This window comes from Mobula birostris, chromosome 26 (assembly GCF_030028105.1).
Source record: "Mobula birostris isolate sMobBir1 chromosome 26, sMobBir1.hap1, whole genome shotgun sequence".
In the NCBI taxonomy this organism is placed as follows: domain Eukaryota; kingdom Metazoa; phylum Chordata; class Chondrichthyes; order Myliobatiformes; family Myliobatidae; genus Mobula; species Mobula birostris.
The window spans coordinates 26817816-26830003 of NC_092395.1; the positions used below are offsets into that span (position 1 = coordinate 26817816).

General features: G+C 45.0%; 1 protein-coding gene across 3 annotated transcripts in view; it reads right to left on the minus strand.

Annotated features, from left to right (window-relative positions):
- Window positions 1-2299: 2299 nt before the first annotated feature.
- tmem59l (transmembrane protein 59-like) overlaps window positions 2300-12188 on the minus strand; it is a 28860-nt gene continuing 18971 nt past the window's right edge. The window contains exons 7-8 of one of the 3 annotated variants that reach the window (XM_072244240.1): window positions 10328-10445; window positions 2300-5703 (exon numbers count right to left, since the gene is read on the minus strand). In XM_072244240.1, the coding sequence (XP_072100341.1) occupies window positions 5677-5703; window positions 10328-10445 (145 nt within the window). In that variant the 3' untranslated portion in view covers window positions 2300-5676. Of the gene's footprint in view, window positions 5704-5733; window positions 8182-8383; window positions 9082-10327; window positions 10446-12188 lie in introns of those variants that run through there. The other 2 variants (XM_072244238.1, XM_072244239.1) reach the window with 2 other exon arrangements.

The window sequence follows — 12188 nt, forward strand, 5'->3', positions numbered from 1 at the left end:
GAAGGCCCCAAATCCTCGGTTTTGCGTATCGCCTGTTGCCGGGGCCGGGGTTGAAGTGCTCGGCAGAGATGGTGCTCGGTGTCGAATAGGTGGTCAGAAGCTCGGAGTTTTTTGGACAGACTCAGAGTCGGACTGTGGTCGGATGCTGCATCGGCAGGTTGGCAGCACTGGAGGTTTACCGTCTGTGTAAGATGATGGGACTTTGAGAGACTTTGAGACTTTTACTGTGTCATGGTCTGTTCTTATCAAATTACAGTATTGCTTTGCACTGTTGTAACTATATGTTAAAATTATGTGGTTTTTGTTAGTTTTTAAGTTGGTTTCTCATGTGCTTTTCGTGATATTGTTCTGGAAAAAACATTTTATCATTTCTTAATGCATGCATTACTAAATGACAATAAAAGGGGACTGTGTGTCCTCATAACCATAATCATAATGTGGCTGCACAAAGCTGTCTGTAGGCAATGGGTATGCAAACATTAAGTGTTATTATGTGTTAAAGTTCCACCTATCCTACACTGCAAAAGCTGGGTCTGGCCACTTTGAAGATGATGCTCTTTTCAAATGGATCGATTGCCCCTCACGCAGAAGTCTTTGCAAAGGAATACTTTTGACCATAAGTCAATCAGTCAGTGATCTGCACAGAATATCTTCGAGGCCCTGCAGGTAACAGCAATGGTGCATTGTCAAATAGATTGTCAAAGTCATTTGTTAGAATGTTTCACCATCAGATTTCTCTAACTCTCCGGCTTCAGGTAGACTGTTTCCTCTCTGTCCCTTTCTCTCCCCTGAAGATCTATTCCAGTTCTCCCTTTCTTTTCAAAACAACTCCCTCAACCCTTTATCACTCAGTTTCTTTCCCCCTCTCCCACATGCTCCATTAGCCCATCACCCACACACTCCTCCCACTAGGCACTCCAACCCTTCTTCCCACAGTTCCAGTTTGCCCACTATCCCTCCCTTACTTGGTTCCACTCTTTATCTTCCTTTCTTCTCCATAATCTCCACATCACCTTCCAGACTCTGTCACTACCCCCAACCTTTCCCCCGACACCCAACTCTATCTGCCAATCACCTATCGCTAACCATCTCTTACCGCTTGACTTGCCTTGCTTCCCTCTACTCTTTCAGTCCAGATGAAAGGCCTCAATCTGATATGTCCATTTTCCTCCACAGATGCTGAAGACCTACTGAGTTCCTCCAGTCGATTCCGTTTTTCTCCATTCTTCAGCAGCTGAAGTCTCTTGTGTCTCCAAGGACCATGTTCTGGTTTGGCTGACAGTACGACGGTGCACCCTGTCAGATCTTTCTTGCACACTCAGAATCTCAGTACCACCACAAGCTGCTCTTGTGGTAGCTTCACTGGAGATGACCTTTGCCCAGAAAGGTCTGGAAAGAGGTGTAGTGGTCTTGTGGTACAAGGTTACAGACTAGTTTGCTCTAAAGCTCAGGACTACATGTTGAGGGTCAGACTGAAGCTTAATGTAGCCACCGCAAAGGCTCTATGGGAACAGATGTAGTTTAAGTGTCTATTGTTACTGCACACTGAGGGGCTGGAACCGGTTTAGAAATATATTGAACGTTGTCATGAAACATACCACAGCAGAAAATCAATTATATTCCAATATAACAAGTGTTGTGTACATAAATAGAGTACTCTGCATTGTACAACGAATGATCGCATATCATGCATTGCTCATATGTTGAATAAAGTAATTTATCAGAGAATCTGTCAAGAAAGATTGAAAATGCTGATATTCTTTTCTTGGGAAAAGAGAAGGTTGAGGGATGATCTTAATGAAAGTCCCCTTAGCTTCCCTTAAGGTATAAAATATCCCTTCATTCAAAGTTCAAAGTAAATTTATTTCCAAAGTGTAGTACTGTGCAAAAGTCTTAAGGAGATATATGATAGCTAGGATGCCAAAGAGTTTTGCACAGCACTGTACTTGTCAATGTGGAGTGAAGAGCAAATTTGTAAATCTGGTGGGAGCAGAGGATATTAGGAATGGTGAGGGTGGAGTGCCATGGGAGGGGTGTGGGACAGGTGGCAGAGGAGGAGTGCCAGGGGTGTGGGGGGGGGGCGCAGGTGAAGACACACCTAGCTCTGAGACACCAGGCAAGGTAATTTGATTCCAAACAGTTGATTTATTGATCATTACAGAATGTCTCTCTGGTGCTTCCCACTCCCTCCCTTCTCATTTCCCTTTTCCCAACCATGATTCCCCTCTCCCTGCCCCCTTCCCACTCTCACTCCACAATAGAGACCCACATCAGAATCAGGTTTATCATCACTCACATATGTTATGAAATTTTTTTTTAATGGAGCGGTAAAATGCAATACATAAAATTACTACAGTACTGTGCAAATATCTTCGGCACCCTAGCTATATATATTTGTCTAAGTACTGTACACACGTCACCATATACTACCCCGAGATTCATTTTCATCGGGCATTCACAGTAAGTACAAAGAAATACAATAGAATCATTGAACAACTGCACACAAAAAAGACAATCAATCAGTGTAGAAGACAACAAACTGTGCAAATGCAAAAAAAAAGTAATAAATATTGAAAATGTGAGTTAAGTGTCCTTGCAAGTGAGTCAACAGGTTGTGGAATCAGTTCAGTGTTGGGGTCAGTGAAGTTATCCTCTCTGGTTCCAGGGTCTGATGGTGGAGCGGTAATGAGTGTTCCTGAACCTGAACACACTGATGAGGGAGAGGGAGAGGAGGAGAGTCCGTCATCGTGCCCGACGCCGGCCCCCTAGGCCTGAGTCGACGTAGTAGTAGTAGTAACTGAGTGAGATGACAGCATGTTCTGGATGGCGAGGATCCTTATTGATGGATGCTGCTTTCCTGCGACGGTGCTCTTCACTGGCTTTACCCGTGATGGACTGAGCAGTATCCACTACTTTTTGTGGGCCTTTCCGTTCAAGGGCATTGGTATTTCCGTACCAGGCCACGATGCAACCGGTCAGGTTACTCTCTACAGTACATCTACACACTTTGGATGACACGCCAAATCTTCGCAAACCTCTAAGTGGAGCCGCAGCTGTGCCTTCTTTGTAATGGCACATGTGCTGGACCCAGGGCAGGTCCTCTGAAATGATAACATCGAGGAACTTAAAGTTGCTGACCTGATCCACCTCTGATCCTCTGATGAGGATTGGCTCACAGACCTCCGGTTTTCTCCTCCTGTATCAATGGGCAACTCTTTGGTCCCTTATCAGTTTAATTGTTAATTCAAGAGTTATTTCTTAACCGAATGATTTGATAATGATAAGTTCTTTCCACTTGTGGGATGTGAGCATTGCTGGCCAGGCTGACAATAATTGTCCATGTCTGGTTGTCCATGAGCAATCACGTTGCAATTTCTGCATAAGGAGGACTTTCTTTCGCTAGAGGGTGGTGAATCTGTGGAATTCATTGCCACAGATGGCTGTGGAGGCCAAGTCATTGGGTAGATTTAAAGCAGACGTTGTTAGGTTCTTGATTAGTAAGGACGGTCAAAAGTTACAGAGAGAAGGCAGGGGAGTGGGGTTGAGAGGAATAATAAACCAGCCATGATGGAATGGTGGAGCAGTCCTGATGGACCGAAAGCCCTAATTCTGCTCCTATGTCATATGGCCTTATAGAATGTTGCTTGTCTGCAAACTTCTGCTCCAGCTACTGAGTCCAGCCACAGCCTGTTGGACTGTGCCGGGTAACACACTGCAGTAAGCAAAGTTGCATTGCACTGTGGTGAGGACCCTGTACTGGGAGTGCAGGATTAACAGGGAAAATAAACCAGCCATGATCAAATGGCAGGCCAAGCTTGATGGGCCAAATGGCCTATTTATACCCTTATTCCTGATGGTCTTGTTCCATGTGATGGACATGCTCCTACAGTGTGATAGTGATAGGAGTTCAAGGCAGCTATAAAAGGAGATCAGAGGCTGACTATCCTGTGGTGTGAGACTCATCTGAGAAGGTATTTCATCCATTTGAAAGTCAAAAGGATGATCATTGCCTAGATGACTGTGGTGCCAAAAACTGTCAGGAGGTTTGATATCATTCTAGACAAAGCAGCCTATTTGATTGGCACCTCATCTGTCAGCCTAACAATTTTATTCACTCCACTACAAGCGTGCAGTGCACACAATTTGAAAATTAACTTTCACTTACTTGTCTAGGCTTCTCTGACAACACTTCCCAAACTTTCCATGACTAAACCAACTAGAAGGTCAAGGGCAGAAAGCTTGTGAGAACACAACCACCTGCGGATTCCCCTCCAAGTCGTATATCATCCTGAGTTGGATAGACTTTTGGTATTTCATCAACACTGTGTCTGAATCCTTGAGTTTCCTACCAAACAGCACTGCAAGAGCAATTTTACTGGGGAACTGCAGTGGTCAAGGTCAGTGGCTCACCACCATCTTTTCAAAGGCAATTGGGGATGGACAATAAAATGCTAACTTGGCCAATGATGCCCAGATGCCAAAATTGAATAAAAATAGACACACACACATTGATGATGAAGGGACCAATGATAAACCTTCAAGTTAAATGATGCATGACTTGGAGGAGAGCATATAGAGGGTGCTGCTTCCTTGCTGTCTGCTGCCTATATCTTTAGAGGTGGTAGAGGTTGAGGATTTGGGAGACGTTTTCGAAGAGTCTTAATGAATTGTACGGATGGTATACATTGCACCTATGTTGGTGGAAGGAGTGAATATTTTCAGAAGACAGCAGGACAGTCATGTGGGCTCCACTGTCCTGCATGGTGGCAAGTCCCTTGAGTGTTGCTGGATCCATACTTACATGGGCAGGAGGAGAATATTCTGTCACATTACTTAACCATGTATTGCTTTGTGAATCACTCTCCGCTCGATATCTATCCTCCAAACTGCTCTTCCACCCACATAAGTTATGTGCCATGTCCATTTAAATGTATGATCAATAGGATATTGATAATCTAGGATTTAAGTGATGCTAAAGTAACTTGGAGGAGCTTAGATTCTCTCACCTGTTAGCAATAGTCATTGTCCAGCAATTGTCTGGGCAAATATTATATGCCAACATTACCCAAACCAGAACATGTAGGCATTTTCTGAGGAGATGGAATTGCAATGGTATACTGCTGATGCATTTAATGTGGACCTGGATAAGTTCTCGAAGGAATTGCAGGTTAGGCGAAGGGGGTACCACAATAATCCTGGGAGATTAATCCTTATCACAACCAATGGTGGGACCGCAGTCTACTCAGGATGGAACATAGTAGCACTGCAGGACAGAGTAGTTTCTGGAGTTCAGGTGATTATGGGTACTACAACCAGCATAATTGACCAATTATCACAATGGGTGGTGCTTTGGACGTTCAATGGCTGGTGCCCAAGGGTATGAAGAAGTTATGTGACAAAAACTATCAGGAATAAAGTCCAACCTGAGCTGGCAAGCCCTGTAGCTTGGTCAGCAATTCTATCCGATGACGCCGACACAAACTGCGGTTTTCTCGATTCCTGAATCAGACTCCCCTGATTGTAAACACTCCACCATACGCGTCTTCCCTGATCATCTTTCTCAATAATTTCTGGAGCCAACGGATCAGGATCAAGTAACAAGATGCCATTAGTTGGGAGGTTTGGTGTCATCCTGTGGAGTGAAGTGTTTGTCTGTCCATAAGCCGAGGATGCTCATCAAAACCAGGGTTCAGATAGAAAGTACTGTGATACAATGAAGGACCAGAGTACAAGGTTAAATTTTGACAACATTTTATTTCACATGCCCCTCCCTTACAAACCAGAAGGTTGGGAGAAAAAGTCAGGAATGCTAGAGGACTGAAGGAAGGAAATCCCAATTAGCAGAGGGAAAGGTTACATAATCAGACATAAGGTATGGCTTCAAAAAATACACAAACCGTAAGGATCCCAGGCTCCACTAACCAGTAGTGGATCTCAGACAGGACTGTGATGTACTGTAGAATCATTTGATTAGCTTCTCCCCTTTGTGATTAGGACAGTGAAGAGTTAGCTTGGGTCTCCACTCCCAATCACTCTTTAGAGGCCCTAACCAAACTGCTTAAAGGGTCTGAAAATCACACAAGGAGCAGAGTGAAATCCCTTGAGTTAAAATGGCAGGCAGCAGCTTCCCCGTGTGGGTTCACCTTAAGGATGGGGCTGAGCGTGAGGTGGCAGTGAGCAATGCTGTCACCTCTGGTCACCCATTCCATCCTTCCCTTTGCTTCTACTGAGAGATTTAAATCAGTAAGAAACTAATCAGCAAACACAGCTTGCTCTTTGATGCCAGGGATGGAGGAAGCTGGGAGGAACAGGGATGTCGGTACTCACAGCAAAGACTCCTCTTTCAGTCCCTCAGAGACTGCAGCACCCCTCAGTCCCAGCACAGCGTCTTGCCCGCAGAGCACTGCAGCTTTACTTACTGCAGTGTGTTACCCGGCACAGTCCAACAGGCTGTGGCTGGATGCAGTAGCTGGAGCAGAAGTTTGCAGATAACCCAACAATCCACACATAGCCCATTGAGAAACAGTAAAAACAACTCAAACAACTGAGAGAAGAAATCCTTGCTATCTTTGTCCAAAATGGGAGGCTCCTCATTTGAGACTATACATACCTTTTATTTCTAGATGTTTAATAATGGTAAATTCTTACCAAACAGCTATACCACTGAGCTCCTTTACATACCTATCTGTCTCATTTCACCTCATTCGTGTAAATAATGAACAGAACATGTCCATCCTGCTTTCTTGTCCTAAATAAGATTACCACAAATTAATCTAATTGCCTTCAAGACACATATAGTAAAATTCTGCGACCACAGTATTTGGAAATCCTGATGGTTGATTCTCTAGCTCACCAGGTGATGTTTCTGGGCCCAGGGTCCCTGCTCCCTTTCTGCTTACCAGAACCCCACTTTTCATTCTCCCTTTCAATTTACCTGGACCTACTCCTTTTCAACTCACAAAGACCCGATTCCAACGTTACCTATTAACTTCCCATCCTCCACCATGAGCAATCCTCTAAGCAAAAGTTGAGAGCCATTATAGCATAAATCTGTAGAAGAGAATGGTGCCAAGTCCTGGCCTGTGGCTCTTCTAATTTATGCCAAAATCTGTACAAATGCATTTGCTTAATTACTAGGCACACTCCTAACCTCCTAGCCCAGATTAGCCACAATGTCGTTCAATATCCTCTAACCCAGGAAACCTTTCAGTGGTTCTGATAGGAGAGAGAGAAAGAGAAAGAGAGAGAAAGAGAGAGAGAGAAAGAGAGAGAGAGGAAGAGAGAGAGGAAGAGAGAGAGGAAGAGAGAGAGGAAGAGAGAGAGAAGAAGAGAGAGAGAGAGGAAGAGAGAGAGAGAGGAAGAGAGAGAGAGAGGAAGAGAGAGAGAGAGGAAGAGAGAGAGAGAGGAAGAGAGAGAGAGAGGAAGAGAGAGAGAGGAAGAGAGAGAGAGGAAGAGAGAGAGGAAGAGAGAGAGGAAGAGAGAGAGAGGAAGAGAGAGGAAGAGAAAGAAAGAGAGAGAAAGAAAGAAAGAGTGAAAGAGTGAGAGAATGTGAAAAAGTGTGTGAGAAGGATTATGTAAGAGAGTGTGTGTGGGAGAGAGGGAGAGGGACTTTATTCAAACCCCTCTCACCTAGACATAACTACTCACAATCTTAAAGACTGACTGAGAAGTTTAGCAATGAGCTCTTAGATCATATCACTACAAATACATAGTCAGGTCAGAATACGATCTAGTAAGATCCAAAGGGATCGGAAGACAACCCAGAATTCTACAAACTCTTTGTTTAGGTATTTGAAGGAAAGAATGAGGAATTTTGGTTCTTGGGCTGTCTAACCTTAATGTGTAGAGTGGAAGGAAATGGGTGTCCAGAGATTTTTAAAGTTAGTTAGATTCCAAAAAACATAATCCTCTCCCTGGCCAGCAGTCCGGGATATAGTTAACATGGGAGAAGAGGGTATACTCATGTCAATACTGAAACTGCACCTTGAGCAAGCAAGACAGGAATGTCCCATTTAACTAGGAAATTAAGTTCTAGATGAGGGTTTTACTCAGATCCACTTTCACAGGCAAAGGCCCCACATCCTCCTCCTCGTGATCCCGGATTGTTACTGCAATAACAGGGGACAGTCCATACAGAGGGGCCTTCAGTGCACTCTCCTGATCACCATTGATGCTCAGAGGCTGCAGGTAAATGAGAGAAAGAGAGGGGGGTGTAGAAAGGTGGAGGGAGAGGAGAGGGGGAGGGGGAGAGAGGGAGAGGGGGAGAGAGAGGGAGAGAGAGGGAGAGAGAGGGGAGAGAGGGGAGAGAGGGGAGAGAGGGGAGAGAGGGGAGAGAGGGGAGAGAGGGGAGAGAGGGGAGAGAGGGGAGAGAGGGAGAGAAGGAGAGAAGGAGAGAGAGATAGAGAAAGGGAGGAGAGGGAGACAGAGAGAGGGGGAGGGAGACGGAGAGAGGGAGAAGGAGATAGTAAAAGGGAGCAAGAGGGAGCCAGACAGGGAGATAGAGAAAGGCAGGAAGGGGGAGGGGGAGGGAGAGGGAGATAGAGAAAGGCAGGGAGAGAGAGAGAGATGAAGAAACAGAAATAGAATAGTGATGAATAAATGACAAATTTCCATCAAACATTCCCAGTGCAAGTTAGATATAGAACAATACTCTCTCTGTACTGTTCCAGGATAGGGACAGCATTGATTAGATAGAGTAAAGCTCTCTCAAATATTGCCATGACAATTAGAGCATTGATTACACATGGAGGAAAGTTCCGTCCGCACATTCAAATCAAATATTACTGGGAAAATGAAGTGTGAATAATATTGAATACACAGTGAAACTCCCTCCATACAATCCCACCAAACACTCCCAAGACAGAGAGAGCATAGATTACCTATGGAGTAAGCTTCCTCTTATATATTCCAATCAAATACTTTTAGGCTAATACTGCATGGATTAACTATAGCATAAAGCTCACATTGGTCATGAAATACTCCCAGGTAGATGTTGGAGTGATTATCTCCTCACCTTTGAGATAAATTGATCCCTTAGAGCAGAAACATCTTGACGTCCATTTCAGAGACTTTCTGTTGGCACTGTGTTTGATTCATAAAGACGGAAATAAGAGTTGCAGGATTTGGAAAAAGATTTACCCAGAAGAGGAAAAATTAAACCAATTCAGGTAATGGCTTCAGTTTACAAATGTCTTACCCAGAAATGGCATGTTCTTTTTCACTCTGCACAAACCTGTACTCCACATCATAAAAAGGACAGTGACACTAGAGAAGATGTTAAAACTCTTGCTACTGGAACTGAGACACCATTACTATTAGCATAGGCTGGGCAATCTGAGGCCCTTGTCTCTAGAAAGATTACTGAGGAATAAGTGTTTGAGAGCATTTTTGGGCTACTTCAGAGTCATGTTCTATCAATGGAAAAGAGAAATGTCTTCCTTCTTTCTTCCTGAACTGTCGCATCCCCTCTACCAGAGAAAGAAGTTCCTTGAGCAGGGTCAAATTTCTTTGACTAGTTCCTCATCATCCATCGACACATTCACTCTAAAGTTGAACAACTTCTTCAATTCCACTCATTTCCTCCAGATTAAAGGTGTAGCCTTTAGAACTTGCACGGGATCAAACTAAGTTCCTTTTTATGGGATACCATGAACAGTGTTTGTTTTAGTTCCACTCAAGACAATTCCCTCATCTCCTTTTCTACTACCTCCATGTGTGCATTTGTGCTGCTTCCTCTTCTCATACAGAACTTGAAAATTTCATCACTTTCCAAAGCAAGGCCACAGAGATCCATAGTTCCTCCCACCTTGCCTTGTTCCCTGAAGGGTTACATTCCACCCTCTCAGTTCTTCCCTCTCTGTCACACTTGCTCTGGTGGTGTGACATTCTGCAGAAATGTCTCCCTTCTTCTGGAACCATGGCTTTCCCTCTACTACATGGCTGAAAAGCCCAACAAACAGAGCCAGACCTGAAAAGTTAACTTTTCCTCTGTCCATAAAAACGGTTGAGTATTTCCAGCATTCTCAAATGTTTCTGCCATCAGTGGAAGACATCTTTAATAAATCCAATTGGGAATTCAGGGCAGATGACTTCACTCCGAGATAGGGGTGAACAGGGAACTTATTTCCACAGAGAGTGGGAGAGACTGGAATGGCAGTGATGGCTTTCACTAGGAGCTAAATAAATATGTCAAGAAGAAAGGAATAGAAGGAGATGACTATGGAGAGTTGAAGAAAGCTGAGAGGAGCCTAGTGTGGAGCAGGAACAGTAGCACATTAAGTGGACAGATTCGATTGCCTTTATGATGTAAAACTATGCATTAAGTCACCTGCGACTTCACATGCTGATCTGGGGCAGTCACTAAACTCGCACAACTCAGCCACAGCATGACCACGATCGACAACACCAAGCAGCCAGCCAGGATCCAGCGGGGTAACCCTGAGCGCCTAAGGTAGCAAAGAGAAAGCAGATCAAATAGACCCTTTTCAATGTCATTCTACTCTCCCAACCCACCCACATTTGAGTAGAGAGCAGTTCAGTTATGGCTCAGGAGGCAGCATCAGAGTGCAAGTTCCACCTCAAAAACCTGGGCACAATAAAAAATTCCAGACTGACTTTTTAAAGTCTGCACTAAAGGAATCTGACATTTCCAGAGGAAGATAAAGTTCAGGTAGATCACTAAAGTAAAGCCTGGTCAGCTCTGTGAAAGCTTCCATAGTCATTGTTCTGAAGAATAGCAGCAGGTGTCTGCCTAATGATCAGTCATTATTCCAAAGAACAGCATCACTAAAATACTGGATTATCTCTCTGTTTTTTTGTTTATGTGGAATGCTTTTGAGAAAAAATCTTAAATGCTAAAGGGCAAAGTTTACAAAAGAGACTTGGGAATCTTGTCCCCATCTACATGGCAGAACTCAGTATTGTCCGTGCATGGATACCAGACGCCTGCTCCTGGGAAGCCGGTGTGCACCGGCTGTGAAGGAGTGGTTGATTTAAAACCTGATCGAAACCAGCTTGCAACACAAACGTTCAAGGTCGGCCGAGGTGCGATAAGTGAAACGAATTAGTCAAAATATCAGCCAATATAATCAAGGTTTGCTCTAGGAGAGTGGCCTTGTCGAGGGAAGTGCCTTGTGTGAAAAGTGCGAGTCTTTGTCTCAAGAGTCTTCCGCGAGGAGGCTGAGGGAGGAGACTACACCACAGTTGGAGAGGGTGAGAAGTGGAGAAGAAATGACAGGTCAACTGATTCAGTGTGCTGCTTGCATGATGTGGGAGGTCAGGGACCTTGATGGTGCCTCTGGCTGCTACAAATGTGGAAAGTGTGTCCAGGTTCAGCTCCTGAAGGACTGTGTTGGGGCACTGGAGAGGCAACTGGGTGACCTCAGGTTCATCCAGGAAACAGAGATTTTTCTGGACAAGACCTGCAGCCAGATCATTACACCAAAGATACTGGGGGGGGGGGGTGGGCAACGATGAGGATGGGATGGATGCTTGGAGTACAGGAGACCCGGGGGATATGCCTCTTGAAAACAGGTTCACCCTCTTGGAAGCTGTCAGGACAGAAAGCAGTACCAGTCTGAGAGGCGGACGGGTCTGCGAATCAAAATTTGGCGCTGAAACAAAGCCGAGGAGACAGAAGTGAGGCAGAGCCATGGTAGCAGGGGAGTCCACAGTGAGAGATACAGATAGGGGTTCCTGCGGTAACAGGCGGGATTCAAGGATGGTGTGTTGTCTCCCTGGTGCCAGGATCCAGGACGTTACAGACTGATTACAGGGCATCCTCAAGGGAGAAGGTGATCAGCCGGAGGTGGTGGTGCATGTCGGCACAAACGACGTTGGGAAGAAGAGCAGAGACATTTTGCAGTGTGACTTCAGAAAACCCGGAAGACGGCTGAAAAGCAGGACCTCCAGGGTGGTTATCTCTGGTTTGCTTCCAGTTTCTTGTGCTGGTGAGGGCAGGAACAGGGAAATAGGGGATCTGAATGTGTGGCTGAGGAGCTGGTGCAGGAAGCAGGGATTTAGATTCTTGGACCACTGGGATCTGTTTTGGGGTAAGGATGAATTGTACAGAAGGGACGGGTTGCACCTTAACAGACGGGGGACTAGCATTCTGGCAGGCAGGTTTGCCACTGCTACCCGGGTGTGTTTAAACTAAGTAGTGGGGGGCAAGGAAATGAACAGGAAATATA